General features: G+C 42.2%; 1 protein-coding gene across 1 annotated transcript in view; it reads left to right on the top strand.

The window, feature by feature from the left end:
* LOC135504977 (cadherin-11-like) overlaps positions 1-27,059 on the top strand; it is a 77,529-nt gene that overhangs the window by 36,460 nt on the left and 14,010 nt on the right. The window contains exons 2-5 of the mRNA XM_064923963.1: positions 20,769-21,280; positions 22,127-22,421; positions 23,105-23,224; positions 25,591-25,758. Coding sequence (XP_064780035.1) covers positions 21,041-21,280; positions 22,127-22,421; positions 23,105-23,224; positions 25,591-25,758 — 823 coding nt within the window. The 5' untranslated portion in view covers positions 20,769-21,040. The remainder of the gene's footprint in view (positions 1-20,768; positions 21,281-22,126; positions 22,422-23,104; positions 23,225-25,590; positions 25,759-27,059) is intronic.

Raw genomic sequence — 27,059 nt, 5'->3', positions numbered from 1 at the left:
GACAGGAAACAATCACCCACAAAATACCCAAAGAATATGGCTGCCTAAATATGGTTTCCAATCAGAGACAACGATAGACAGCTGCCTCTAATTGAGAACCAATCCAGGCAACCATAGACATACAATTTACCTAGACAGGGAGCAGCCCCATAAACATACAAAACTACCTAGAGAACCAATCCAGGCAACCATAGACATACAATTTACCTAGACAGGGGGCAGCCCCATAAACATACAAAACTACCTAGACAAGTGAAAGCACATAAACATACACAACTACCTAGAAAGGACACAGCCCCATAAACATACAAAACGTCCTAGGAAGGAAACAGCCCATAAATCCCCCATGTCACACCTTGACCTAACCAAAATAATAAAGAAAACAAAGATAACTAAGGCCAGGGCGTGACACCGTGATGAAAGTATTCACACCCCTCGACTTTTTCCCCGTTTTGTTGTGTTACGGCCTGAATTTAAAATGGTACACACAATACCCCGTAATGTCAAAGTGTAATTATGTTTTTCGAAATTGGTGCAAATTCATTAAAAAGGAAAAGCTAGTCAATAAGTATTCTATCTCTTTCTTATGGCAAGCCTAAATAAGTTTGTGAGTAAAAATGTCACATTACCTTTCATGGACTCACTCTGTGTGTAATAATAGTGTTTAACATTATTTTTTAAATACTACCTCATCACTGTAATTACAGAGTTGAACGGATATGATAGGAGAAAACTGAGGATGGATCAAGCACATTGTAGTTACTCCACAATACTAACCTATTTGACATTGAAAAGAAGGAAGCCTGTACAGAATACAAATATTCCAAATTGTGCATCCTGTTTGCAATAAGGCACTAAAGAAAAACCGCAAAAAATGTGGTAACTTAATTTTATGTCTTGAATACGAATCGTTATGTTTGGGGCAAAACCAAGACAACACATTACTGAGTACCACTCTTCATATTTTCAAGCATGGTGGTGGCTACATCATGTTATGGGCAAGGACTAGGGAGTTTTTTAGGACAAAAATAAATGGAATAGAGTTAAGCACAGAAAAATCCTAGAGGAATACCTGATTCAGTCTGCTTTCCAACAGACACTGGGAGACAAATTCACGTTTTCAGCAGGTCAATATCCTACAACACAAGGCCAAATATACACTGGAGTTGCTTACAAAGATGACATTGAATGTTTCTGAGGCCTAGTTACAGTTTTGACTTAAATCTGCTTGATAATCTATGGCAAGACTTGAAAATGGCTGTCTAGTAATGATCAACAACCAACTTGACAGAGCTTGGAGAATTGGTACCAGTGCTTGTAGGCAGATCATTGTCATCGCAGGATCTCAAAGAATGACAGATGTGAAAGATAACTTTGACATTTTTAAAACATTTAAAAAAAAGTTTCTCAGATGGAGGTGCTTAACTGATAGAATTGTGCTGCATTTCAGTGTGGAAGCTTTTCTGTGGTCTCTAAACACCTCCCTCTGCAACTGGATCCTGGACTTCCTGACAGGCCGCCCCCAGGTGGTGAGGGTAGGTAGCAACACATCTGCCACACTGATCCTCAACACTGGAACTCCCCAGGGTTGCGTGCTCAGTCCCCTCCTGTACTCCCTGTTCACCCACGACTGCATGGCCAGGCACGACTCCAACTCCATCATTAAGTTTGCAGACAACACAATAGTGGTAGGCCTGGTCACCGACAATGATGAGATGACCTGGCCGGGTGGTGCCAGAATAACAATCTATCCCTCAACGTAACCAAGACTAAGGAGATGATTGTGGACTACAGGAAAAGGAGGACCGAGCACGCCCCCATTCCCATCGACGGGGCTGTAGTGGAGCAGGTTGAGAACTTAAAGATCCTTGGTGTCCACATCAACAACAAACTAGAATGGTCCAAACACACCAAGACAGTAGTGAAGAGGGCACGACAAAGCGTATTGCCCCATCAGGAAACTAAAAAGATTTGGCATGGGTCCTGAGATCCTCAAAAGGTTCCACAGCTGCAACATTGAGAGCATCCTGACTGGTTGCATCACTGCTTGGTACGGCAATTGCTCGGCCTCTGACCGCAAGGCACTACAGAGGGTAGTGCGTATGGCCCAGTACATCACTGGAGCTAAGCTGCCTGCCATCTAGGACCTCTACACCAGGCGGTGTCAGAGGAAGGCCCTAAAAATTGTCAAAGATCCCAGCCACGCCAGTCATAGACTGTTCTCTCTACTAGCGCATGGCAAGTGGTACCGGAGTGCCAAGTCTAGACAAAAATACTTCTCATCAGTTTTTACCCCAAAGCCATAAGACTCCTGAACAGGTACCCGGACTATTTGCATTGTGTCCCCCTCAACCCCTCTTTTACGCTGCTGCTACTCTCTGTTTATCATATATGCATAGTCACTTTAACTATACATTCATGTACATACTAACTCAATTGGGCTGACCAACCAGTGCTCCCGCACATTGGCTAACATGGCTATATGCATTGTGTCCCGCCACCCGCCACCCACCACCCACCACCCGCCAACCCCTCTCTTACTCTGCTGCTACTCTCTGCTCATCATATATGCATAGTCACTTTAACCATATCTACATGTACATACTACCTCAATCAGCCTGACTATCCTGTGTTTGTATGTAGCCTCGCTACTTTTATAGCCTCGCTACTGTATATAGCCTGTCTTTTTTTTACTGTTCTTTTATTTCTTTACTTACCTATTGTTCACCTAATACCTTTTTTGCACTATTGGTTAGAGCCTGTAAGTAAGCATTTCACTGTAAGGTCTACACCTTTTGTATTCGGCGTACGTGACAAATAAACTTTGATTTGATTTGATGAGCGTGAATGTCCATGGGCATGCAACAGTGCACCGAAGAGATTCCATGGTGTCTGATTGATGTTGTCTGTAAGGCTGATGATGTTCCCATCAAGGGGGAAATGAAACCCGTTATGGATTTGATAGGTCTGTGTGTCATTGTGTGGAAATAGTCTGACTTTGCAGTGTTTTAAAAGACAGAGCGAGGAATTATGACTGCTGTAGGGGGAAGTCAGTGTTGTGTAACAGTTCCTTGGGATGAAAAAGAAAGAGAGATATAATCAAATCCTTTCCATATGTCCTTGCAGCTTAATGCAATTTATTTCATTGGTACAATAAGAATTCCTCCCTAACTGCTGTCATAAATAGTATATGCCCGTTTTACAGAATTACAGTGGAAAAAAGGCAAGTATGTGAAGGGGAGATGTTTTAATCTGACTAATAAAATGAAGTGTAAGAATGTATAAACAAGACTTTCTGGTATTCAACCTGATATAATGTAATGTCGACTGTTGGAGCATTCAGTTACTGAACACTCAATCACAGGACAACTTTTATTAAACAGCTTCATTTTGTGTATCTTAGAGAGAAGCCGTTCATGATAAGTCATTACGGAGAATCAAAACCTAGAGGGTTTCATCGGTAACAGAATGACGCCGAGGCTCTGCTTTTTCACTTTAAAAGTATGCCAAACAACACCCATTGCTTGCATAGTTTGTTTTTAAAGCATACAGCTCTATGCACAATAATACTTTTTTTTATCATTTCCATAGAACATTTTACAAAAATAGATTTACTCAAACAGTGCAGATGTAAGGTTTGACAACAGACTGGCGGTAAACTCTTCATCCATTTTGTATGTGACTATGTTTTCTTAATTAAGTAGCTTCTCCAAATTAAGATTCAAAGATGTCTGAAGAAAGAAGGGGGTGTCAGCTATGATAGGATACCTTGAGTTTGAAAAAAAAATCTATTTTGGTTATCGAACGACAGCAAGTGAAGTGGATTAACACCCGGTAACAGAATGGCGGTAAGAGAATTTCATCACGGGTCCCTGATCTGTACTATACAGAAATTAACAATTGTGAATGTCATTATCTTCATGGTGATACATCCTGAAAGGTACACAAAGGTAGAACATTTGTACTGTATATCCTCCTTTGCATGTTTGGGTATAATTCTTAGCTCCACCCCCCAAACAAGACCACAGAGAGAGGGACGGGTTGTCCAGACTGTTTTCACACTCTTGCTTTGACCATCACGTGACAGAACGATAAATGAATCATTTATAAGCTGAACACAACAGTATGCCACTGGAAGGGAGGACAGTAGCAGGTGACCCAACTGTTGTTTGTGACTACTATCAATTCCCGTTGTAGCCAATTCACTTGCAGTCATTCTGTTACACTTTTTTGGGGGTAACAGAATGACATGTTTTAATCACTAAATGAATCATAGAAAGGGACGTTTTCAGCTTTCAGAAATTGTGTACAGGTCCTTGTGACCTTGGGGCCGTGCTTTGTCATGCTGAAACATGAGGTGATGGCGGCAGATGCTTCTAAATCTGCATTGCTTGCTGTTTGGGGTTTTAGGCTGGGTATCTGTATAGCACTTTGTGACATCGGCTGATGTAAAAAGCGCTTTATAAATAAATGTGATTGATTGATTATAAATACATTTGATTGAATGGCACGACAATGGGCCCCATGACCTCGTTACGGTATCGCTGTGCATTCGAATTGCCGTCGATGAAAATGCAATTGTGTTCGTTGTCCGTAGCTTAAGCCTGCCCATACCATAACCCTACCGCCACCATGGGGCACTCTTTACACAACGTTGACATCAGCAAACTGCTCGCCCACACAACGAAATACACATGGTCTGCAGTTGTGAGGATGGTTGGACATACTACTAAATTCTCTAAAACGACGTTGGAGGCAGCTTATGGTATAGAAATGAACATTCAATTGTCTGGCAACAGCTCTGGTGGACATTCCTGCAGTCAGTGTGCCAATTGCACGCTCCCTCAAAACATGAGTGATCTGTGGCATTGTGTTGTGTGACAAAACTGCACATTTTAGACTGGCCTTTTATTGGCCCCAGCACAAGGTGCACCTGTGGAATGATCACGCTGTTTAATCAGCTTCTTGATATGCCACACCTGTCAGGTGGATAGATTATCTTGGCAAAGGAGAAATGTTCACTAACAGGGATGTAAACAAATTTGTGCAGAACATTTGAGATAAATAAAATGAAATAACAATTTCTGGGATCTTTTATTTTCGCTCATGAGGACCAACACTTGTTGCATTTTATATTTTTGTTCAGTGTATATATGCCTTAATAAATGTAAAAAAAATAGACTCTTAGCTTTCATTTGACACCAAATTGTATGTGCTCCTGTGAACTTTACATGTTTGTCCTCATAGGGCTTTTTACACGGAAATGCCCATGTCTAAAAAAGAGTGAGTGATTTGACCTTATTAAAATATACAGCTTTGTGGATTCTCTGCAGTGCTGTAACATGTTTGAGGGTCCACTTATTAATTTTCCAGATTTGTTATGGACATCATGACCATTTCATGGGGTTGGTTGACTGATGCTATGTGATTCTCCTGTCACATGGAATCCATAAATAGAAAGCCACAGAATAAACATTGTTTGATTATAACTGACTTGTATTATGTGGAAATATGTGGAAACTGTGCTTTATAACATCCCTTGGTGCTTTGAAATCAAAAAGCGTGTAAATTGTCTGTGACACACACTACTCAGACAGCCGTATAGAATTATTCAAAGTCACTTTTTCCACACTGAATAGAATCAGAGGAGACATGTTGCCTCCCACCCCCTCTGTGAGCAACACTAATTTAAGAAACACATGTATTATATCTTTTTTAAATGTATTTATTTAAAATAATGTATGATTTTACAAATATTTATCTCCGTGAGATGTGGTTATTGTGATTGTGTCCCTGGGTGACCTTATGGCAGAGAGTACCCGAGTCTCTAATCCTAGAAAAGTCCTGCAGTGTGAGAAAAAGACAGCCAGCATGGCGGCTGTTTTAACTACAAGGCAAGGCAGTAGGATGTCAGTAACATCTCCGGCAGACGGCCTCCCCCTCTTAGCTCTACACCCTGACCCCTGTCTTAAAGCCAGATCCATCAGAGATATAGGGGCTTTGATTTCAGCCTTAACTCCTTTGAATATGCAGATTATTTCCATTCTTCGCAGACACATTTAACTGAAGGGTGGAGCATCAGTTCTGTGCACATCCCAGACAGGGATAAAAGCACTTAGCGTCAGGGTTTTCAGCTGCAGATTACCGGTTTACCCATAGCCCCTCTACACAATGACTAGATGTATTGTCTTGTTGCCATGCTAGGAGACTGATTTTCTTTTAGTTTTTAGTTTGTCACTATAAGTCTATAAGTAGATAAACAGCCTCCCTCTGTTTGAAGACCTGGTTCTGACTGCCATTGCTAAATCCACCTCCTTGTTTGTGGATGATTTGCTGGGATCTTTCCTGTGCCACTGCTGTGTTTTATACCCCCTAACATTATTGATTGTTACCAGGAGGTTTGAACAAATGTAGGGTGTAAAAGTGACAAATCAATAATGGTACAGTTTAAAGTAGCAGCAGATATTCATTTCTACAATGCTACAATTCATTCTAAGTTTCCGTCTTTCTTGGCACGTAGGGCATTGCAATACTTGCAACAATCCATCATCTACATCCAAACCTGACAGCAAGGTCAAACGGTGAAACTATGCCTCGATACTCTGATCGACTGGGCATCAAGGCCACCTGGAAAAATTGGAATTGTGTCTGGGTGCCCAAATCAAACCCAAATGTCCCACAAATGTTTGCCAGGCTCCAGTGACACAGCTCAAAGCAATATTGATGCTGTCCCAGTGCAAAGGGGAAAAAAGATGAACTCACTTCCTGTGGGATTACCATGGTTTTTAAATCCCAAAGGAATCAAACTCAGAGATACAGAAAACAAATGTAAGCCCTGGAGGATTAACAATCTAAATTCTCTACTTGCAAGAATGAAAAAGAGGATTTCCCTTCTTCCTTTGATACCTGTCATATTAATAATTGATTAATTTCTGCAATTTATGGGATAAAGCATAGCTCTGTGCATCAGAGCCTAGACAGCTCTGGTCAAAGTGAGCCATGGCTACATTTATTTTTTGTCTCCTTTGTGTGGTACCTGAAATGGCGGATTGTGTGTAGGCCTGTTTTTCCCCCTCCTTCCTTTCCCTGCAGAAAAAAGAGCACTTTATATAAAGGGAAACGGATAAAGCCATGGCCAAGATACAGATACAGTAATGCTGCATTGAATGTTGGATTAAACCCAGAGAATACCTAGCCTAGAACTCTGAAGCTCTGGGAGATAGCCCTGATGATAACGCTATATCGCCTTCCACCTCACAACACTGCCAAAGGTCACTGCTGTCACAGGCTGCAGAGACATGAGATGTTTTTTCCCCCATGGCCAACTCCTTTCGAGACAGGGGTTAAGGGTGCATACAGATCATCGTCATTGCTGTGTTATCAATGTGTCCATTCATGCTTTGGGTTTTTGTAGCACACTGTACTGTGTAATATACAGTATTCACTTTTCCTCCATGTGTCGTATTCAGAAGCAGAGCATGTTTGTTGATTTAGGCCCAGGACATGGTGCTGATCCTGATATGATGAGAGGCCCTTGTCCATTATTGGTCTATGTGTTATAGTTTAAATACCCCGTTGTCATACCACTGCTCTGAACTGACACAATTATCTCTTGAGGACCTTGATGGAGTTGAACATCTCTGTCTATATCTCATTTTAAATGAGCAGATTTCCTGCCGGTGCTCAATCTTCACAGGATCTTTAGAGACAGGTCACAACACACCATCGTTCATTTTCTCTCCAATTAGTCCACACAATCATGTGCTATGAGAGGAGAGGGTGATGGGTAATTTCCTCACTGGTGACTCCCACCGGCTTGAGTTGGATATAATTGTCTTTGGAATGTGACTCATTAACATGTGTCTGTGGGATAGATGATCTATGGGGTTTTTATTCACAAATAGACATATCAGTCCCGGACGTAAAGTATATTGCTAATTAATGGTGGCTGGGCTGAACCGCCAAGACCCGGTAAGATTGATAACATGTGGGATCACATTTCCTCTCTTCTATCTTCCTTCCTTTGTTTATTTCCCCTGTTGGCCACTCTGTTGTGTCTAAGAGTTATTATCCTCTTGCGTTGCTCATTTTTAATCACTTTCACTGAATCAGAAGAAAGGACTAAGCCTGTCAACTGTTGTTGCCACCCTAATGTTTCTTAAGGCAGATATGGTCAGTTTAGTCAGCAATGTACGGTTGTAGTAGGACTTGAACAGTAGTCCCATCTCTGTTTAGACAGATGTGGTTGTGCATTGGGGGTGAAAAATCAATACAGTAACATATCGCAATATTATTTGAATATGATATTATATCAATATTTGACTCCCAAGTATGGATTTGTAAAATAGTTAGCTAGCTAGCTAAAGCTATAGTCGGCTGTACATGCGCCAAAACTCTGGCTTGTTCTCCATCTTCTTTTTAAGTAGTGAGCCAACATCTTTTTAGAACTTTTATTTACCTGACTGATCAAAACTCGTTTTCTCATGCTCTCGCTTGTCTCTCTGCAGCAGACATCGAATCGCAATACATATAGAATTGTGAGAATCGCAATACATATCGTATCGGCACCTGATAATATCATATTCTGAGGTCCTTGGCAAGTCCCAGCCCTAATTGTTATGGGTTTTTAATGGTATAACATCCGGTAAATAGCCTATACATTTGACGCCAAAATTCGTGTTGTTTGGGAATACTTGTGAACACCCGTCAAGAGTACATTTTTCTTCAGAATGATGACATGAAGAATCCCATCCATAATGTACTCATAAATGACCACCCGGTACAGCCAGAAGAGGACTGGCTCCTATCAATGTTTCTTCCTAGGTTCTTGCCTTCTAGGGAGTTTTTCCTAGATGCTTCGACATCTGCATTGTTTGCTCTTTGGGAATTTAGGCTGAGTATCTGTAAAGCACTTTCCCACTGGGCACAGACTTCAGTTCAATGTCTCGTTTGGATTTACATTTGGTTGAGTTGTCATCTAACGTGAATTCAATGTGAAATCAACATGTCATTGGATTTAGGTAAAACGTTGGTTGAGAAAAAATACGAAATTCCCCCTGTTGATGACTTTTTTCAAATCCGATCAGTTTTCCACATTAATTCAACATCCTTTTGGTTGAAATGACTTGGAAACAACATTGGAAACAACATTGATTCAACCAGTTTGTGTCCAGTGGTTTGTGACAACGGCTGATGTAAAAAGCCAACAAGGTCAGTGTATTTTATGGGTCAACTGAGCTCTGATCTGGACACTAGTGGTATGCATTCAATTTTAAATCTCTTTCTGTGAATTGACATTGTTGTCTTCATCATCGATAAGGGGAACTGTGAAGCACTGAAGTGGTCCCTGACATTCTGTGTGCTTTCCCTTTGATTTCTCTTTGCTCATCTTGTTCACTTTGCTCTCTCTGTCTCTCTCTTCCTTTCTCTCTCTCACTCATCACCTTGACGTCTTCTGTGTTTGTTTAACAACCATGGAGACTGTTTCAGGTCTGCTGCTCTTGCCCATGAAAGAAATCAGTTCAGTGGCTATGAAATTGTGAGTTTAGTAATGTTTTTTTTCTTCTCTTTTCGCTACTGCAAAGGCAGATTACCAGCCGGTGGTAGCTCGATGGTTTGTAAGATTCTCTATGGGTTTTACTGATACAATCTGCTGATACATAACCCACAGTGTAGACTATCTTCTATATCATTATTCAACCTGGCAGATCCATTACCACTGACGAGTTACTTCCTTTTAGCAATGGCTAAAATGACTTATAATGCCGTCTATGACATTAAAACCATACTTTTGATTTCATGGATGGTCAGTCCTTGCATCCAGAGCTCTGTCAATGCATTTGATTGGTTGCATTTTTCGAGCCCCCGTCCCTCAGCTTTTTCCCGAAGAAAAGTGGTAGGGAGATGCTTTGTTGTTGTTTCAAACGCGGATTACCTCTTTAATGCGAGACGAGCTTTTCTATCATTATAGAAAATCAAAATAGGAAAGCGGTCAATCAATTTGTTCAGCAAGGGAATACATTTCACAGAAGATAATCTTTAAAAATAAAATCAGATTAATGAAGTTCAAGTATGACAAATTTTTAAAAGTAAAGTCTGTTCATACAGCCTGTCTGGTGAAAAGGTCGTCTCCCTCCCCCCCAAAAATTGGTATTTTTTCCCTTCTGTGTATATTTTTTCTCCCTTCTGTGTATTTTTTCCCTTCTGTGTACCCTCTGTGTATTTTTGGTCTCCATTCTCCTTCTGGGCATTTCAACGCAGAATTAACTAACAAAACCCACAGACACTCTATTGCAGTGCCTGACTTTGCTCCAACCTCCTCGTGTGTCATCCTCCAACCATAATGGTTGGGATCTGGATCTGAAAGTCTCCTGTCCCCCCATCCCTTTTCCCTTTGCCTCAAATCAATTCCAGACACTGCAGTTTCCTGCTCCCTAGATCAGGCTGGCTGGACTGGGCCATCTGAAACTCCAGCTACTCCTTCATTTCCAGGAATAGGAGAAGGCTTGGGGAGTTTGGGGCTTTGGAAGCCGACTGTTCCACTGTTCCACAGTTTGAGTGTAGCTGTAACAATACATTATGCTGGCAATTCCTCTTTTTGTGACTAAAATACTAGCATTTCGTTGCTAGACGAAAGGGAAAAGACTGGATTTTTTGTTACAATAAACCTCACATGGTTTAATAGATTGAATAGCCGAAGAGATGCAGATGCAGTCTTCAATTATTTTTGTTCTTCTTTTTCATTAACATTCTTGGATACACAGCAATGTGGCATAGCAATTAGACTTGCATAACAACCGAAGACATAATTATTATGTTATGGATGTGACACAAAAAGAGAAACCCTGGTTCTTACTAATTGGAGGCACCACTATAGCATACATTGCCTCCTGACGTCTGCTGGTTGTCAGTAGTAGAGATCCTTTGTGAAGGTTTGGAGTACAAAGCCATTTGGTTTCACATTCAGTGGAAAGATGTCAGATCGGTGCTTGCAATCACAGTCCATTTGTGCTATTTCCGATTCAAATGACTTGCTTCTCTTTTGTTTCTTTAACTGTATTCTCGGCTGTTTAGAAATGATATTTTTGAGCCGAACAGTTTTCTTAATGACACAAACTCTTTGGTTAATGGTATTGTTGTACAATTGCAACATTAATTCAGTTCTTGCTGACTGCAGTAAGTGTTAATGAACCAGATGTGTAGCTTCTGTTTGCATCTTACAATTTTTTTGTCATTTTTGCAAAGAGAGTCTTTCTCTGCATTTGTTCATTTTGAGTTGAAGATACATTTAATACGACCGAGGTTGGGGATACTGGTATGACTAACTTACCTTTAGAGATTCCTAGATAGGCCAATTGTTAATGCTGTATGGGTTCATATACATAATACAGTGTGTACTCATGTCCTCTGAGTGAGGATGCCTCGTGATACGGATGACTAGTCTATGAACAAGCTGATGTGGGTACTTGTAGTTCATAATTCCCCCTTAACTTTTTGTAGTGGGTTAAGAGAGATCAGATACCCCCTACTCCACCAGATGCACACATGAACACACATAGTCAGAAGCTGGTGTGAAGTGGAACAATCATGTGTGTCTCGCTGAACCGTATCCTTCCCTTTGTGGGTTTGTCTGTGACTGCCCTTTGTTCAGGCTGTGTATGTACTGCACTGTCTCAGCTGTAGCTTCTCTCAGCTGTAGCTTCTTCTCGTACTCTCCATCTCGCATTCCTTCCAGTTTGAGTGACAGGTGCATCCTACCTTCACACTGCCCTATCAAAACCCTTCCCACCCACACTCCTGTAGCCAGGTATGCAGAAGAGGCATTGTGGTTGACCTGTGCAGGGCTTCTAACCTTCAAATATGTCAAGGTAACTTAACCTGAGTGCTGAGCCTTGTTTGCCACAGTAAAATGATACTCAGTTATAAACCTTTCAACTCCAAGGGCATGCACTGCCTTCCTGAGCACACCAGAGAGGAAAGAAGCCTAGGGCTGAGCTGAAATATCATCACTTTGAGTGCAGCTCCTCTGTGATACATACCTCCTCCACCATTTCCATCTCCATCCCACAGCCAGCCGTCTCGGTAACGAGACTCCTACCATCGCTTCAAGCTCAGCTGCATCCTCTGCATCCTCTCCCTCGCTCTTTTTTCGGTTGCTTTCCCTTACCCGCATAGTGCAAATGACTGGCTGCTATCCATGGAATCAGTCGTTTTCCATGGCTCTTTGACATCCCTCTGAGCAACGGCATCGACAGCAACATGAACAACAGCATGCAAAGCCTGTAGCAGCTGTAACAGTATCTTCTGTACATGCACTCTTCCTTCACCTGTAGCTGTGGCGGCAAATTGTGGATGATGGCATTAGCATATTATTCATGACTCTGTCTGCTCAGAGAGAAGAAAAAAAAAGCGGGTGCATCACTCTCCTGTTAGAATACTAATGACCTCTTTGGCTCTGAAGTGCAGAAAGCCAGACTGGGGTATTTTGTTTGTGAAACACCTATACCGATTAGTCTGTGTAATTGAATGGCAATTAAGAGTCAGGTTACGCCCTGGGAGCACAATCGTTTGTTTCTTTTCTCTATTTTGTCGCTTTTAAAAGCCACAGGAATCAACCCACAGTAACCAGAAACCAAAGACCACTTTTCCTCCTTGCAGTGTGGCTTCAAAGCCTCTTTCCATGCAGTCGTATTGAGTAGAAAATCGTTTTTATTCCTAGTTGTTTATCCTCTCTTATGTCTTCTTTTAAAAGAGTTAAGTCTGTCAACGCCATGCATGCTATATCTTTGCAGATAATCTAGCAGGTCTTTGTTGTGAGGCATTGATTTACAGAAGCCATATCGTATACAAAAGGTAAACACAGGACAGTATATTCAAAGTCCCTGAACAATGTTAATAAACTTGTCAGCAGGGCCGGCACCAGGTATATGCGACACAAGTGGTCACTTTGGGCCCCCGGCCGCTAGGGACTCAGTCGGCGTCTCAACTTACTGTTGAACACAAAAGGTGCAATTTTTTCGAAATGTGATTGTGCTTCAGCAGTTTTTCTGTTGATATGTCAGTCACTGACAGTCACTAAATTAGCATGTGAGCTAACAATGTTTAGCTTGGTAAATTAGTCGAGCCATCGAACTAAACTTGTAGTTATCATGTCCGAATTGGGCCCAGGCATGCAGGGCAGGTTCCCAGGGGCCCTGACTGCCAGGGGGCCCCCACTGATTTTGTTAGTCACTCTCACTCAGCTGTTATTAACATGGCATACGTTTTGGGAAAAATGTTCTCTACACTGCATAGCAAAATGTGTAGAATTGCAAAGTGTTTGCTCCCCCCATGGCAAAATGGGTAGAATTGCAAAGTTTTTGCTCCCCCCATAGCAAAATGGGTAGAATTGCAGAAAGCTTGCTTTAAAACAAACAAAATTCTCTCTCTAAAACGAGTGAGAGAATAGCAGAGAACCTCCTGATCTCAGAGTCCTCTGTGGTAGTAGTGTTGGAGCAATTACCTATCAGAGTGAGAAGCAGCATGGTGGAGCTCTGAGGACTACACAAGACTACAGTCCCGATCACTTGACCCTGATCGGCTTCTTTCAACGCTGTGAGAATGAGGTGGCGACGGTGGTGTTATTTCTCTCTTCTTCTTTTTTTATCCAAACAAAGATTTATATGTGTGCAAGGGGTAAAATTCAGAGAAAGCCCGATTCCTAGGAATAGAACCACCACTCAGGTGGATACAGGGGTCATGCTCCAAAATGCAGCATTGTTAAAGGAAAACATTCGGCGCCTATGGTGTAATATACAGACTGCACTGCGCCTGGTTTTCCATGAAAGTGGTGGATTACAGAACATGTGGAGGGCTTAGAAGGGTGGTTTACTTTCATTATGATATGGTCTGTCGAGCAATCTGCCGTGATCATATGGCCACTTTGCGTTGAGTGAAAACATGGTCTTATCAGTATAACCTGTACAGTACCATGCTTGTATCTTGAAAGGAGGCATAGCCTACTTTTTAGAGGTATAATGTATTGGAAATTGAATGAAAATACATTCAGCTATGTATTTAATGATCTTTGTTATTGTTGTAATCGTAAATTATTTTATTCCATGTAGATTAGGTCATCATACGGAGAAATCATTCAATATCGCATTCAAGCGGTGCGAAAGTAAGTCACACATGCCATTCTTAGAGCAGCAATACCTCCGCTCTTTTACATCCCCTCAAGCTGCACAGTCAACCAAGCACTAAAGCCTCCTCCACTGCTCCAGTAAGTGCATCAAAGCTGGTCAGGAAATGGGAAGGCCAGGATGCAGGCGGCACGTGGAGAATTCATTCCAAAGATGCTGCATCCCTCGCAGCAACCCCATTTATAACGCTAGACTGTCACCTCTATTTCTCTCTTTCCCTCTATCCCTCACTCTTTCTTTTTTCTCTTTCTTTCTCTGTCACTCTCTCTCTCTCTCTCTCTCGCAGAAAAACACTATACACTGCTACCATGCTGTCTTGTCATGTGTTGCTGCCATGCTGCGTTGTTGTCTTAGGTCTCTCTTTATGTAGTGTTGTGGTGTCTGCCATGGAAATTCCAACCAAATGAGAGAGACTCTGACATTCAATAGACATATTTTCTTTATTAGATAAGAATTGCAGTATGGAGGGAATCACATAAAGTGAAATGTTAAAAGCCCAATGAAGAAAATCAAATCAAAATCAAATCAAATTTTATTTGTCACATACACATGGTTAGCAGATGTTAATGCGAGTGTAGCGAAATGCTTGTGCTTCTAGTTCCGACAATGCAGTAATAACCAACAAGTAATCTAACTAACAATTCCAAACTACTGTAACGGCGTTCTTCATTTGTCGAAAGAGAGTCGGACCGAAATGCAGCGTGGTGGTTACTCATACCCCGTTTTTTTTTGAAATAACTGATATAAATAAATAACAACAAAACGGAACGTGAAACCTAATTACAGTCTATCTGGTGAAACTACACAGAGACAGGAACAATCACCCACGAAATACACAGTGAAACCCAGGCTACCTAAATACGGTTCCCCATCAGAGACAACAAGAATCACCTGACTCTGATTGAGAACCGCCTCAGGCAGCCAAACCTAAACTAAACCCACCCCTAATCAACCACAATCCCAATGCCTACAAAAACCCCAATACGACAACATAATAACATAAACCCATGTCACACCCTGGCCTGACCAACTAATTAACTAAAACACAAAATACTAAGACCAAGGCGTGTGACAACTACTGTCTTATACACACAAGTGTAAGGGGATAAAGAATATGTACATAAAGATATATGAATGAGTGATGGTACAGAGCCGCATAGGCAAGATACAGTAGATGGTATCGAGTACAGTATATACATATGAGATGAGTGTGTAAACAAAGTGGCATAGTTAAAGTGGCTAGTGATACATGTATTACATAAAGATGCGGTAGATGATATAGAGTACAGTATATACGTATACATATGAGATGAATAATGTAGGGTATGGAAACATTATATTAGGTAGCATTGTTTGAAGTGGCTAGTGATATATTTTACATCATTTCCCATCAATTCCCATTATTAAAGTGGCTGGAGTTGAGTCAGTGTGTTGGCAGCAGCCACTCAATGTTAGTGGTGGCTGTTTAACAGTCTGATGGCCTTGAGATAGAAGCTGTTTTTCAGTCTCTCGGTCCCATCTCGGCAACTGTACTGACCTCGCCTTCTGGATGATAGCGGGGTGAATAGGCAGTGGCTCTTTATGGCCTTCCTGTAACATCGGGTGGTGTAGGTGTCCTGGAGGGCAGGTAGTTTGCCCCCGGTGATGCGTTGTGCAGACCTCACTACCCTCTGCAGAAGTTTGTGAGTGCTTTTGGTGACAAGCCGAATTTCTTCAGCCTCCTGAGGTTGAAGAGGCGCTGCTGCGCCTTCTTCACGAGTTGGGTCTCAGTTTATATAAGGAAATTACAGCCCCCATTTTGGGTGGTGTGACAAACAAACAGAGCAATAGCCGTGAGGATGTACTGGTTGGTGACCTTAAAGGACTACGGAACTGAGAAACTGAGGTTGGCCTGAGGTGAGTTTTTTGTTGTTGTCAAGATATGTTGTGCCATTTCTCAATGCTCATTGTCTCCACACTGTTTCTAAAAGAAGCCAAAACCATTTGTCCTGCTCGTCTGTTACAGCTTAGTTCAGTCTACTGCTAAAAAGGGAATAACAGCACTTTGTAAGTGAGTCCAGAACCATGGGTCAGACACGCAGACAAAGGGGAAGTGTTCTAGCAGAGGGAGCACATCTTATCAGTACATCACGTGACTTTAGTTAAATGCATAGACACACTGGATAAACTGTATTTTATTATTTTGCCACCAAAGGCCTCTCTTTTGTCGTGATGTGTGTTTTGACCCATATTTTTATTTTTAATCCCAAGACATCGCCCCGCAGGAGTCCTTCTGCCTCTTGGTAGGCCGTCATTGTAAACAATAACGTGTTCTTAACTGACTTTCCCAGTTAAATAAAGGATCAATAAAATAATTAAATAAACATTTCCCGTGCCCAGACAGCATAGGTGACTCATTGTATAACAACACCACCCAATAAATAAGCTGTTTGCACACACAATTCACACAAATCAGTACATGTGCACACAATGGACATACTTTGTGCACCCACCCACACACACACACACACACACACACACACACACCATACGGTCATAAACACTTGTGAAAACAGACGGGTGGAGCCTCCAGGGTTGTGGAAGACAGGGGCATATATCACATCTACTCAGACATGAATCACCCGTATTGCTTTAGACCGACTTCATCTTGTACGTGCGACTGGACCTTACAGAATTAAACTGGCACTAGAGAATACAAGAGAGCCAGAGAGAGAGGGAGGGAGAGAGAGGGAGCTTCTCTTTGCTTTTCTTGTACAATGTTAATGGTCAGTCACGCAAGACAAAGCTGAGCCCCTCTGCACGGGGAGGTTCAGATTTGAGCACAGTTCCATACTCTGTCTGCTGTTTGTTTGTTTTTTTATGATTGCTCCAATAACCATTGGGGAGCGATTGCATTCCCTACTTAAAAAATAATCAGAATAATTGTACAAGGAAGAACACATCTCCCAGCTATAAAAAACAAATCTCAACCCCCACATGCACCTTCAGTGGCTGAAGAAATGGTTTACTTATTTAGGACATCATTTAGGTTCTCATCATAACCCGAATGAGGCCCTGCATTGAAAGAACCAATAACATTTGATTTGTATTCACTGCTTAATGATATTTCCTTTGAGGACTATGCTTACTGGTTAGAGTTCAATTATGTAAGAGCCCCACTGAGCTGATAAGTGCTTTTTGGTGTTCCCCTCGATCAAATGGTGTGGGATCGTATGCCTTTTAGAGTCTATTGATGTGTCGGTACTCAATATTAAACATCGGCATGGAACTTAATTCTTCAACTTTGACCCTGTGTTCAATTTAAAATAGTAATGTCGGCAGAGCAGTAACACATGTGCTGTTACAGCGCCACAATGAGATATTGAAGACACTTGCTTGGTGTCAAAAAGACAGGGAGGATTTATCTGCCCGGTGCCTCTCTCCTGATCTTCACTTTTCATGGCTGCGACAGTGTGAAGTTACTGGCTGCTTTTAGCGGAGACTTGGAGAAAGACTAAGAGGGATTGTTTTAATTGTCCCTCACTGTCAGGTCACTCCATTTCTCCTCAGACATCCCCTCTCCACCACTGTCCATGCCTGGGCTAGAACAGTGGAGATAGAGCTGGATTCACACACTACAATTAAGGCCACGGATATTTGTAGCTGGCCATTTCATTTCTTCTGAAGCACAAGCTATTTTTTTCTCCCCTTTATTCGATAATTATTTTCTCCAAGTCTCAGTAACAATTTTGCACTTACAAGCAGCTGTGGCATTATCTTACCCCTCATTAAGTAACATGATATGTAACCATTATTTATTTATTCAAGAGGAACATGAAACACTTCCACTTATATTGCGCAGGTTTGCGTTTTTCCTCGTTTTTTTCCTCGTTTTCCGCGTTTTTCCTCATGAGTCTTGTTCTGGAGGCAACATCTGATAAACCTAACCTTAATGTCACGTACGCTCCCTCTCCGGCCTCTAGGTCATCAGGCTGCTGATTATCCCTCACACCTGTCACTATCGTCAAGCGCACCAGCGCCTCGTGACACTCACCTGGACTCCATCACCTCCTTGATTATCTTTCCTGTATCTGTCACTCCCCTTGGTTCTTTCCTCAGGTGTTATTGCCTCTGTTTCATGTCGGTGCTTTGTGTTTCGTGTTTGTTTTATTTATTAATTAATTAAAACACTCACTCCCTGTACTTGCTTCCCGACTCTCAGCGCATTCATTACACTTAACCTTAAATTAAGACCAAAAAGCAATTTTTTTTGTTTTCATAAATGTTTACAACATAGCCAATTTTCACTTTGCAGCTTCTCCATCTTGCGGCAATCGCTCAGTTCTGCCTCTAGGGCAAGACCCATGACAGTAAACCTGCATATATTAGTGTCTACAGCTATGGCCTATCCACCCCTTTACAATATTTACAAGGTGCTATAGAGTGTTGATATACGCTGAACAGACAATCATTAAGAACGCTGTGATCCCTTATTGATGTCACTTCTTAAATCCACTTCAATCAGTGTAGATGAAGGGGAGGAGACGGGTTAAAGAAGGATTTGTAAGCCTTGAGACAACTGAGCCATGGATTGTGTATGTATAATATTCAGAGAATGGGCAAAACAAAAGGTAGGTGCCAGGCGCCCCGGTTTGTGTCAAGGACTGGAACACTGCTGGGTTTTTCATGCTCAACTGTGTCCCATTTGTATCAAGAATGGTCCACCACCAAAAGGACATCCAGCCAACTTGACACAACTGTGGGAAGCATTGTTGTCAACATGGCCAGCATCCATGTGAAAGGCTTTTGACACCTTGTAGAGCCCATGCCCCAATGAATTGAGGCTCTTCTGAGGGCAAAAGAGGGATGGGGTGGGGGGGGGGGGTGCAACTCAATATTAGGAAGGTGTTTCTGATGTTGTAACGGCTTTCTTTATGCGAAGGAGAGACGGACCAAAATGCGGCGTGGCTATTGAGATTCATGTTTAATGAAACAAAGTAAACACGAATCAATACAAAAGTAACGTGAAAACCGAAACAGCCTAAACTGGTGCAAACTAACACAAGACAGGAGCAATCACCCACAAAACCCAACACCAAACAGGCTACCTAAATATGGTTCCCAATCAGAGACAATGACTCACACCTGTCTCTGATTGAGAACCATATCAGGCCAAACATAGAACTAGACAAACTAGACATGAAACATGGAATGCCCACTCATATCACACCCTGACCAAACAAAACATAGAAACCTACAAAGCAAACTATGGTCAGCGTGTGACAGATGTTTGGTGTATTCAGTGTATTTTTCCATATTGACAAATTCTCTGATGTCTCTCACACCATTCCACAGTAGTGCTGCATTGAAACATTTAGCTGTCTAGCCATCCACTGGAATACTTAATACATGACTCACAATCACTGTATTACAGTAATAGATGAGACATTTTGCATCGCTGTTGAGTCACTTGCCATCAATGACTGACTTTGGACCAGACTACTTATTCAGCACATCCACAGTCTTAGCCAAGACGGATGAATGCCTGTGATTCCCGAGGCATTTAAATGGGAAACACTTCCCTTGAGATGATGGGGTATCGGAGGCAATAAAACCACTGCTACACACACACAGTTGGCTGACATTTTTGGTGGCCAGTCAATAATGAAAAAAAAGCATAGAATGTCTTCTTTTTCTGGAGTAGCTGCCAATTTACAACCCGAGACACTGGAAAGCATGAAGCGTTATCAGGCGTTCATTATGGGGGCTGACAGTGGAGAGGTCCAACTGAGTTAGGGTGCCCATTTCCCTACATCACTGGTGGATGTGCTTTATATGGACTTTATTTATGAGCTCTGCCACACAAGCTGGAGATTTGTTCTGTTTTTTTTTCTCTTCTCTCCCTCTCTCTCTTCCCTCCCTGTTTCACCGTAAGCAGTGTGTTAAAGCATTATTGTTGTGGTTGGGCTCCCAGCTAGCATCGTTGCTGAGGCTGAAGGTTCTTAGTGGCTCAGTGGATAGGAAAATCTCCCGCAGGTCCATTTGTTCCCCTGTCCATCCATGAGCAGCCAAGCAGGAAGTGATGAGAACCAATCATGGGACTGACAACAACACAGCATCTGGTTAATTGTCGGATGTGTAACATAACCTATTGGCATGTGATTAAGCCTGCTTTGTTTGCAGTTAGGACTGTGCAAATCGACTATTAGACTATTCTGTTTTTAGCTCCGTTGTCGCTTTGTTGACCATCAGTGCATGGTCGGTGAATGAAAATGAAGTGATGCATTTTGTACCAAATTAGAATTTTGAAGGAGACTATTTCCCTTTTGCTCTACTCACCTAATGTAATACTACAAGGGACAAAACATAGGCAACACTTCAATCTGAGAACACCAGTGGCTTGATGTCTAATTAAATAAGAGCAAATGAGTTTACAACCTCTGTCACTTAATTAGAGCAAGATACAGAGGCGCAAAATGAATTAATATGTCGAGATTTAGAGAGGAGTCAATTAAAACTTTGGTTGGAGTGTGGGCTGACGATAACTACTCTTGCACAGAACTGTTTTGTCCCCTGTGACCGACTCTGTGCATTTTCGTTTCATTTCAGGGCCTACGTTGGGAGGAGAAGAAGGAGGAAGAGAGAGAAGAAGAAAGGGGTTGTGATGAGTAACTGCACAAAGCAAAACCAAAGGATCCGGTGAGGCTTAGGGTCCAAGTCCCCAGGCTAGTGAGTGAGTGGAGTGAAGCCACCATCCAGGAAGGACCTCAGAGGAAGGTTTTCCCAGGATTATCTCTGGATTGTGCCTCTCAGGGGGACACAGGCACACGTGCAGCAAGGCCCAAAGGAAGGCGGAGTAGCACTGGTCGGCTGGCAGCAGGATGTGGGAGGGACTGGGACTGCAGGTGTTCCTGATGTGCCTGGGCGCCGTGCTGTGCAGCGCCGGGGCCGCCTCGGCACCCCTGGAGCACAGCCACCGCCGCCGCCTCTCCCTACACAGGCACCGGGAGAGGACAGGCAAGGAGGGACAGGTCCTACACCGCTCCAAGAGAGGCTGGGTCTGGAACCAGTTCTTTGTCATTGAGGAGTACACAGGGCCAGACCCAGTGTTAGTGGGCAGGGTAAGGTCACCGTTTTTAAATTCTTCATCATCACCTTCCTACCTCTCCTCTCTTTTCTCTCCCATTCTTTCCTCCTCTCTATCTGTTGATCGCTGAATTAAAGTCACAGGGGGTTTTCATTACCAGTGGAGACCTTGCAATATCCTCAATTTGTTACACAAAGCAATCAGTGGCCCACTTGATTAAAGATTATAAATTAGATTTCCTTTTTAATATCAAAGCATCCCCCAAAGACATTGACATCTGGGAAACAGGCAATTTTAGGGGTCCACAGAAATGACGATTACAAATGGGGACCTAAATTTGCCTCTAATTCCGGCAGTGACAGAGATGGTACCTTGTTATTATTGGATTGGGATATCAATCAACAACAAAAACAACATGCATGCAGGACAGGTTTCTATGAACAATATTTCAAAGAATATAACGAAAAGTTTGTAGATATTGCAAAATAAATTGAAATACAATTCATATATGCATTTGTGGGAATATAGTTGTGCGTGTTTTGAATTGCAGAAATTAACCAATCAACTAAGTGACTAACTGTCTGATAATGTGACAGACCACTAATTGTAATGTTGCTGTGTTGCACCTAATGTTTATCATCAGAGTAAATATAGATTGATTCTCTATGTTGAAACATATTGGTTTCAAGGCAGTTTTCTCTAAGCTATGCATTTAAATGTAATCACATTTACATGATTGCCTGGGCTGAATGTGCTTCTCATTATCCATGTTCCTCCTGGTGATCACACTACATGTTGGAAGGTAGTATTTTTAAAATGATTTTTAACATATTTTTTCCAAAGTAATTTTGCTGACATTTTTCTTTCCATTTGTTTCCAGCTCCACTCAGACGTTGATGCTGGGGATGGCAATTGCAAGTACATTCTCTCAGGGGAGGGTGCAGGCACCATTTTTGTCATTGATGACAAGACAGGCAACATCCATGCCACCAAGACCCTGGACAGGGAGGAGCAGGCCCAGTACACCCTCACAGCCCAGGCTGTGGACAGGGCCACCAACAAACCTCTGGAGCCTCCATCTGAGTTCATAGTCAAGGTCCAGGACATCAATGACAACCCACCTGAGTTCCTACATGGGCCATACTATGCCAGGGTGCCTGAAATGTCCAACGTCGGTGAGTCTGGCTGGGGAATGGACCGTGAAGGATTCTCTACCCTCTGTCTAATTCTCCCTTCCTCAGACTGTTTGCCAGTGAACAGCTTGTTTCCCATGCATTATTCAAAATTACTGTAATCTGACCGGGGGAGGCAAAGTTGGAAGCGTAGCTGTTGTTGTTGCGGCTCTGCAATTTCCCTCTTCCTTGTGAATGTTTTTTTTTTGCGTGAGTGTGTATGTGTGGGGGGATCACACCATGTAATACAACATCCTTAATGCTGGCCTGTCAGTGTAACAATCTATTTCCCTGCGATTCCACCAGCTGACAACCCAAATGGTGCTTCTAGGGCTCAGACTCGGCAGTCTAGACCAGCCCAGCTTCAAATATGTTCAGAAACCACTGTGATGGCAAATTAATTTCAAATACTGGTGAAACAGCTAGGCTTTGTGTGACTCTCAAAACCATGAGCACTTAAGGACATTATAACCATGGGAGGGATGCTGACTGCACCACATTTTCGGTTAAGAATAAGCAATTTCTAGAGAGGCAAACACTTCCAGCATCAGGTATATAGCAGGAATTTCATTTTAGAAACATAGTATTGGCTCAAGCTAAATGCCATAATGATTTTCTTATTGCAGGTATTATGTTGGGTAAATGGTGTTGAAAATAATAACACCTGCTGTTCTTGTGTCGTCCAGGAACCTCAGTGATGCAGGTAACAGCCACAGATGCTGATGATCCCACCTATGGGAATAGTGCCAGACTGGTGTACAGCATTCTCCAGGGCCAGCCCTACTTCTCAGTGGAACCACAAACAGGTACCCAACCTCTCTGTCCCACCTTGTTTCATATATATATATATATATATATATATATATATATGTTATTGTAAGTGGCTTGCGAATGTATTCACCTCCTTGGCATTTTTTCCTATTTTGTTGCCTTACAACCTGGAATTAAAATAGATCTTGGGAGGGGTTTGTATCATTTGATTAACACAACATGTCTACTACCTTGAAGATGCCAAATATGTGTTAATGTTAAACAAACAAGAAATAAGTAAAAAAACAGAATAACTATTGCATAACTATGCACCCCCCCCCCCATTCCTCAAGGCAAAACTGCTCCAGCTCCTTCAAGTTGGATGGGTTCCGCTGGTGTACAGCAATCTTTAAGTCATACCACAGATTCTCAATTGTATTTTGAGGTCTGGGCTTTGACTAGGCCATTCCAAGACATTTAAATATTTCCCCTTAAAGCACTCAAGTGTTGCTTTAGTTTAGGGTCATTGTCCTGCTGGAAGGTGAACCTCCGTCCCAGTCTCAAATCTTTGGAAGACTGAAACAGGTTTCCCTCAGCAATTTCCCTGTATTTAGCGCCATCCATCATTCCTTCAGTTCTGACCAGTTCCCTAGTCCCTTCTGATGAAAAGCATTCCCACAGCATGGTGCTGCCACCACCATGCTTCACTGTGGTGTTGGGTTTGTGTTGGGATGGTATTCCAGGGGTGATGAGAGGTGTTGAGTTTGCGCCAGACATAGCGTTTTTCTTGATGTCCAAAATGCTACATTTTTGTCTCATCTGACCAGAGTACCTTCTTCCATATGTTTGGGAGTCTCCCACATGCCTTTTGGTGAACACCAAACGTGTTTGCTTATTTTTTATTTAAGCAATGTCTTTTTTCTGGCACTCTTCCATAAAGCCCAGCTCTGTGGAGTGTACGGCTTAAAGTGGTCCTATGGACAGATACTCCAATCTCCGCTGTGGATCTTTGCAGCTCCTTCAGGATTATCTTTCGTCCCTTTGTTGCCTCTCTGATTAATACCGTCCTTGCCTGGTCCATGAGTTTTGGTGGACGGCCCTCTCTTGGCAGGTTTGTTGTGGTGCCATATTCTTTCAATTTTTTTATAATGGATTTAATGGTGCTCCTTGGGATGTTGAACGTTTCTGATATTTCTTTATAACCCAACCCTGATCTGTACTTCTCCACAACTTTATTCCTGACCTGGTTGGAGAGCTCCTTGGTCTTCATGGTGCCACTTGCTTGGTGGTGCCCCTTGCTTAGTTGTGTTGCAGACTCTGGGATATTTCAGAACAGGTGTATATATACTGAGATCATGTGACAGAATGTGACAGATTATGTGACTTCTGAAGGTAATTGGTTGCAACAGATCTTATTTGGTATATTGTAATTAAGGGGGTGAATACATATGCGCTCACCACTTTTGCGGTTTTCTTTTATTGTTGTTAAAAATAAAAAAAATACTTCACCAATTTGGACTATTTTGTGTATGTCCATTACATGAAATCAATTTAAATGACAAGTTGTAATGCAACAAAATAGGAAAAACGCCAGGGGATGAATACTTTTGAAGGTACTATATATATATATATATATATATATATATATATATATATATATATTGTATGTCTTGTATCAAAAATGTTATGTATTTAAATGTATCTTATGATAATCTGTCAATTCTCACATTTTGTATACGTGCCAAGTGAGTGTTGAGGATTAGTCCTGTCGTGCTTTGGGATTTCTCCAAGGCAAAGTCTGAGTGTACCTGTCCTTTGCCAAACAGAATTAACTCACGGCCAGATTAGGCAAGCAATATCCTGGTTGAACTCTAAGCATCCTGGGAGCCAAAGTACCCCCAGCCAAACAGGGAGATCTCAGAGCGAGAGAGAGATCGGAGAGAGAAAATCCTGCTAATAAACCAAAGCTGGATATTTCACTGGATCATGTCCAATGCTCACATTTATAATTTGTTTTTGGCTTATCTGCATTTCATGCACAGGCTCATCTAAATATCACCAGAGAACAACCATCCCCATCATATTCTCCTGTGATGTGAGAAGTGCCAGTTTCCTCACAGAAAAAAATAATTAAATAAACAACTGGCTTAAAAAAAGAGTTCCTCACTGCTGTTCTGAGTAGTGTTCTGCAGTTTCTATGAAAATAAGCCACTTCTTTTCCCCTTTTACATATCACAGTAATTACCCCAATATTAGAAAAGGAGCCCGATGGATGATGGCAATGTGATCTCACGTGTCAGTGATGACCAATCATGCCCTGCTCCTCCCAGTAGGCCTTGCATAGTAGTAGGCTGCTGAAAGGTCACAGGCAGGTCCCTCTTGAATTAAAGCCATTTTCCTCTTTCTTCTCTCCTGTCCCCAGGGATAATCCGGACTGCTCTGCCCAACATGGACAGGGAAGCTCGGCAGGAATATGACGTCGTCATCCAAGCAAAGGACATGGGGGGACACATGGGGGGATTGTCAGGGACAACAGAAGTGAAAATCACCTTGACGGACGTCAACGACAACCCGCCCAAGTTCCCTCAGAGTAAGTGAAGAGTCATGTCTTTCACTTTTTCTATGTTTTTTAAATTTATTTTCTGTTTTCTAAAGCTGACTTAGTCCCTGAGATGGTCTTTCTTCCCGTCGTCACTGTCCCTCTCTGCTGAGGTAAGAGCAGCATCATCCACGGGGGACAGGTCTGCTTTAAGCCAGTCTAGCGCTCTCTGAGCTCCTCAAGCCTCAACACTTCAAAATATGGATGGCTGATGGCCCCAGAGGCCATGCAACACGCAGTTTGTACAGGGTATAGATGTTAAAGGGGGGATATTACATCTTAATTATTAAACAGTTTCATTGCGCTCATAGGAGCTGTGATGACAGCAAGTATCTTAAGTGCGATAAAGAGTTGTGAAATATTAACCGTGTTAATGTCAGTATTTCTGTTCGACGGAGAGGGGGAATGGAGGGGGATTCTTGTAGCTCTAGACCGCGAGCTAAACACAGATTTACGTCTCATATAGTAGAAATGGTCCACATCAATTTCCTCCTACTTCTTGAGAGCAGAGCGTGAAGATTTGTCCCAGAGAGCTCCCAATCTTTCCCCTACTATCAGCACTGAGGCTCGGATGTATCCCTGCTAACAGCGGCTCTTGGGTGGAAAATTAGCTACATATTTGGGGTAAACTAGTCCTGGGTGGGGTGAGAAACTTCTAAAACTGAGTCAGTGGGCTGACTCAACCACGTGCAATAATGTCAACTCTTTCCCAGATGATGAAAACTGGAATATTGTTCAATAAGTAATGACCTACCTTTTGAGATGACATTCACATCAGTATTGTCACATGTTTCAACCTCTGATATTATGTTAACATTTATTTCCAACTCTCATGGTCAGAGCCAGTTTTAGACTGGGTGGATTCAGTAACTTTCTCATGAAAAGATCCCTTATGTTTTTTTATGTAGTCTGATTGAAGTAGCAGCCCTTTATATGATTAGGCCTTTTTTTTAAAGGCTCCTTCCCATGTCAGCGTTATTTTTAAATGCAGCTGAAGTGTTTGGCTCTGAACATTTCAATAGGAGGAGCAGACAGGGCGGAGAGGGCATATGGCCCTACTGCTCTGCCTCGGCCATGGGCAGGTGTATGCACCCCTGTAGACATACACACACATGCAAATACAAACACAAAACACTGTCTGCTCATGGGCTGTGGACCTCAGGTGCTGGCCAGCTGAAACTCCACAGGTATCTCTTGTGTTCCATTTATATTTCTCTCTCTCTCGCTCGAATCTCTTTAATTAGGTGTAAATGCAGAACAGGTAAAGATACAATGTCTTTCAAAGATGGACC

The sequence above is a fragment of the Oncorhynchus masou genome, chromosome 2, assembly GCF_036934945.1.
Source record: "Oncorhynchus masou masou isolate Uvic2021 chromosome 2, UVic_Omas_1.1, whole genome shotgun sequence".
NCBI classification, from domain to species: Eukaryota; Metazoa; Chordata; class Actinopteri; order Salmoniformes; family Salmonidae; genus Oncorhynchus; species Oncorhynchus masou.
The sequence above is the reverse complement of the archived record's forward strand: the minus strand, read 5'-3'. Positions and strand labels throughout refer to the sequence as shown.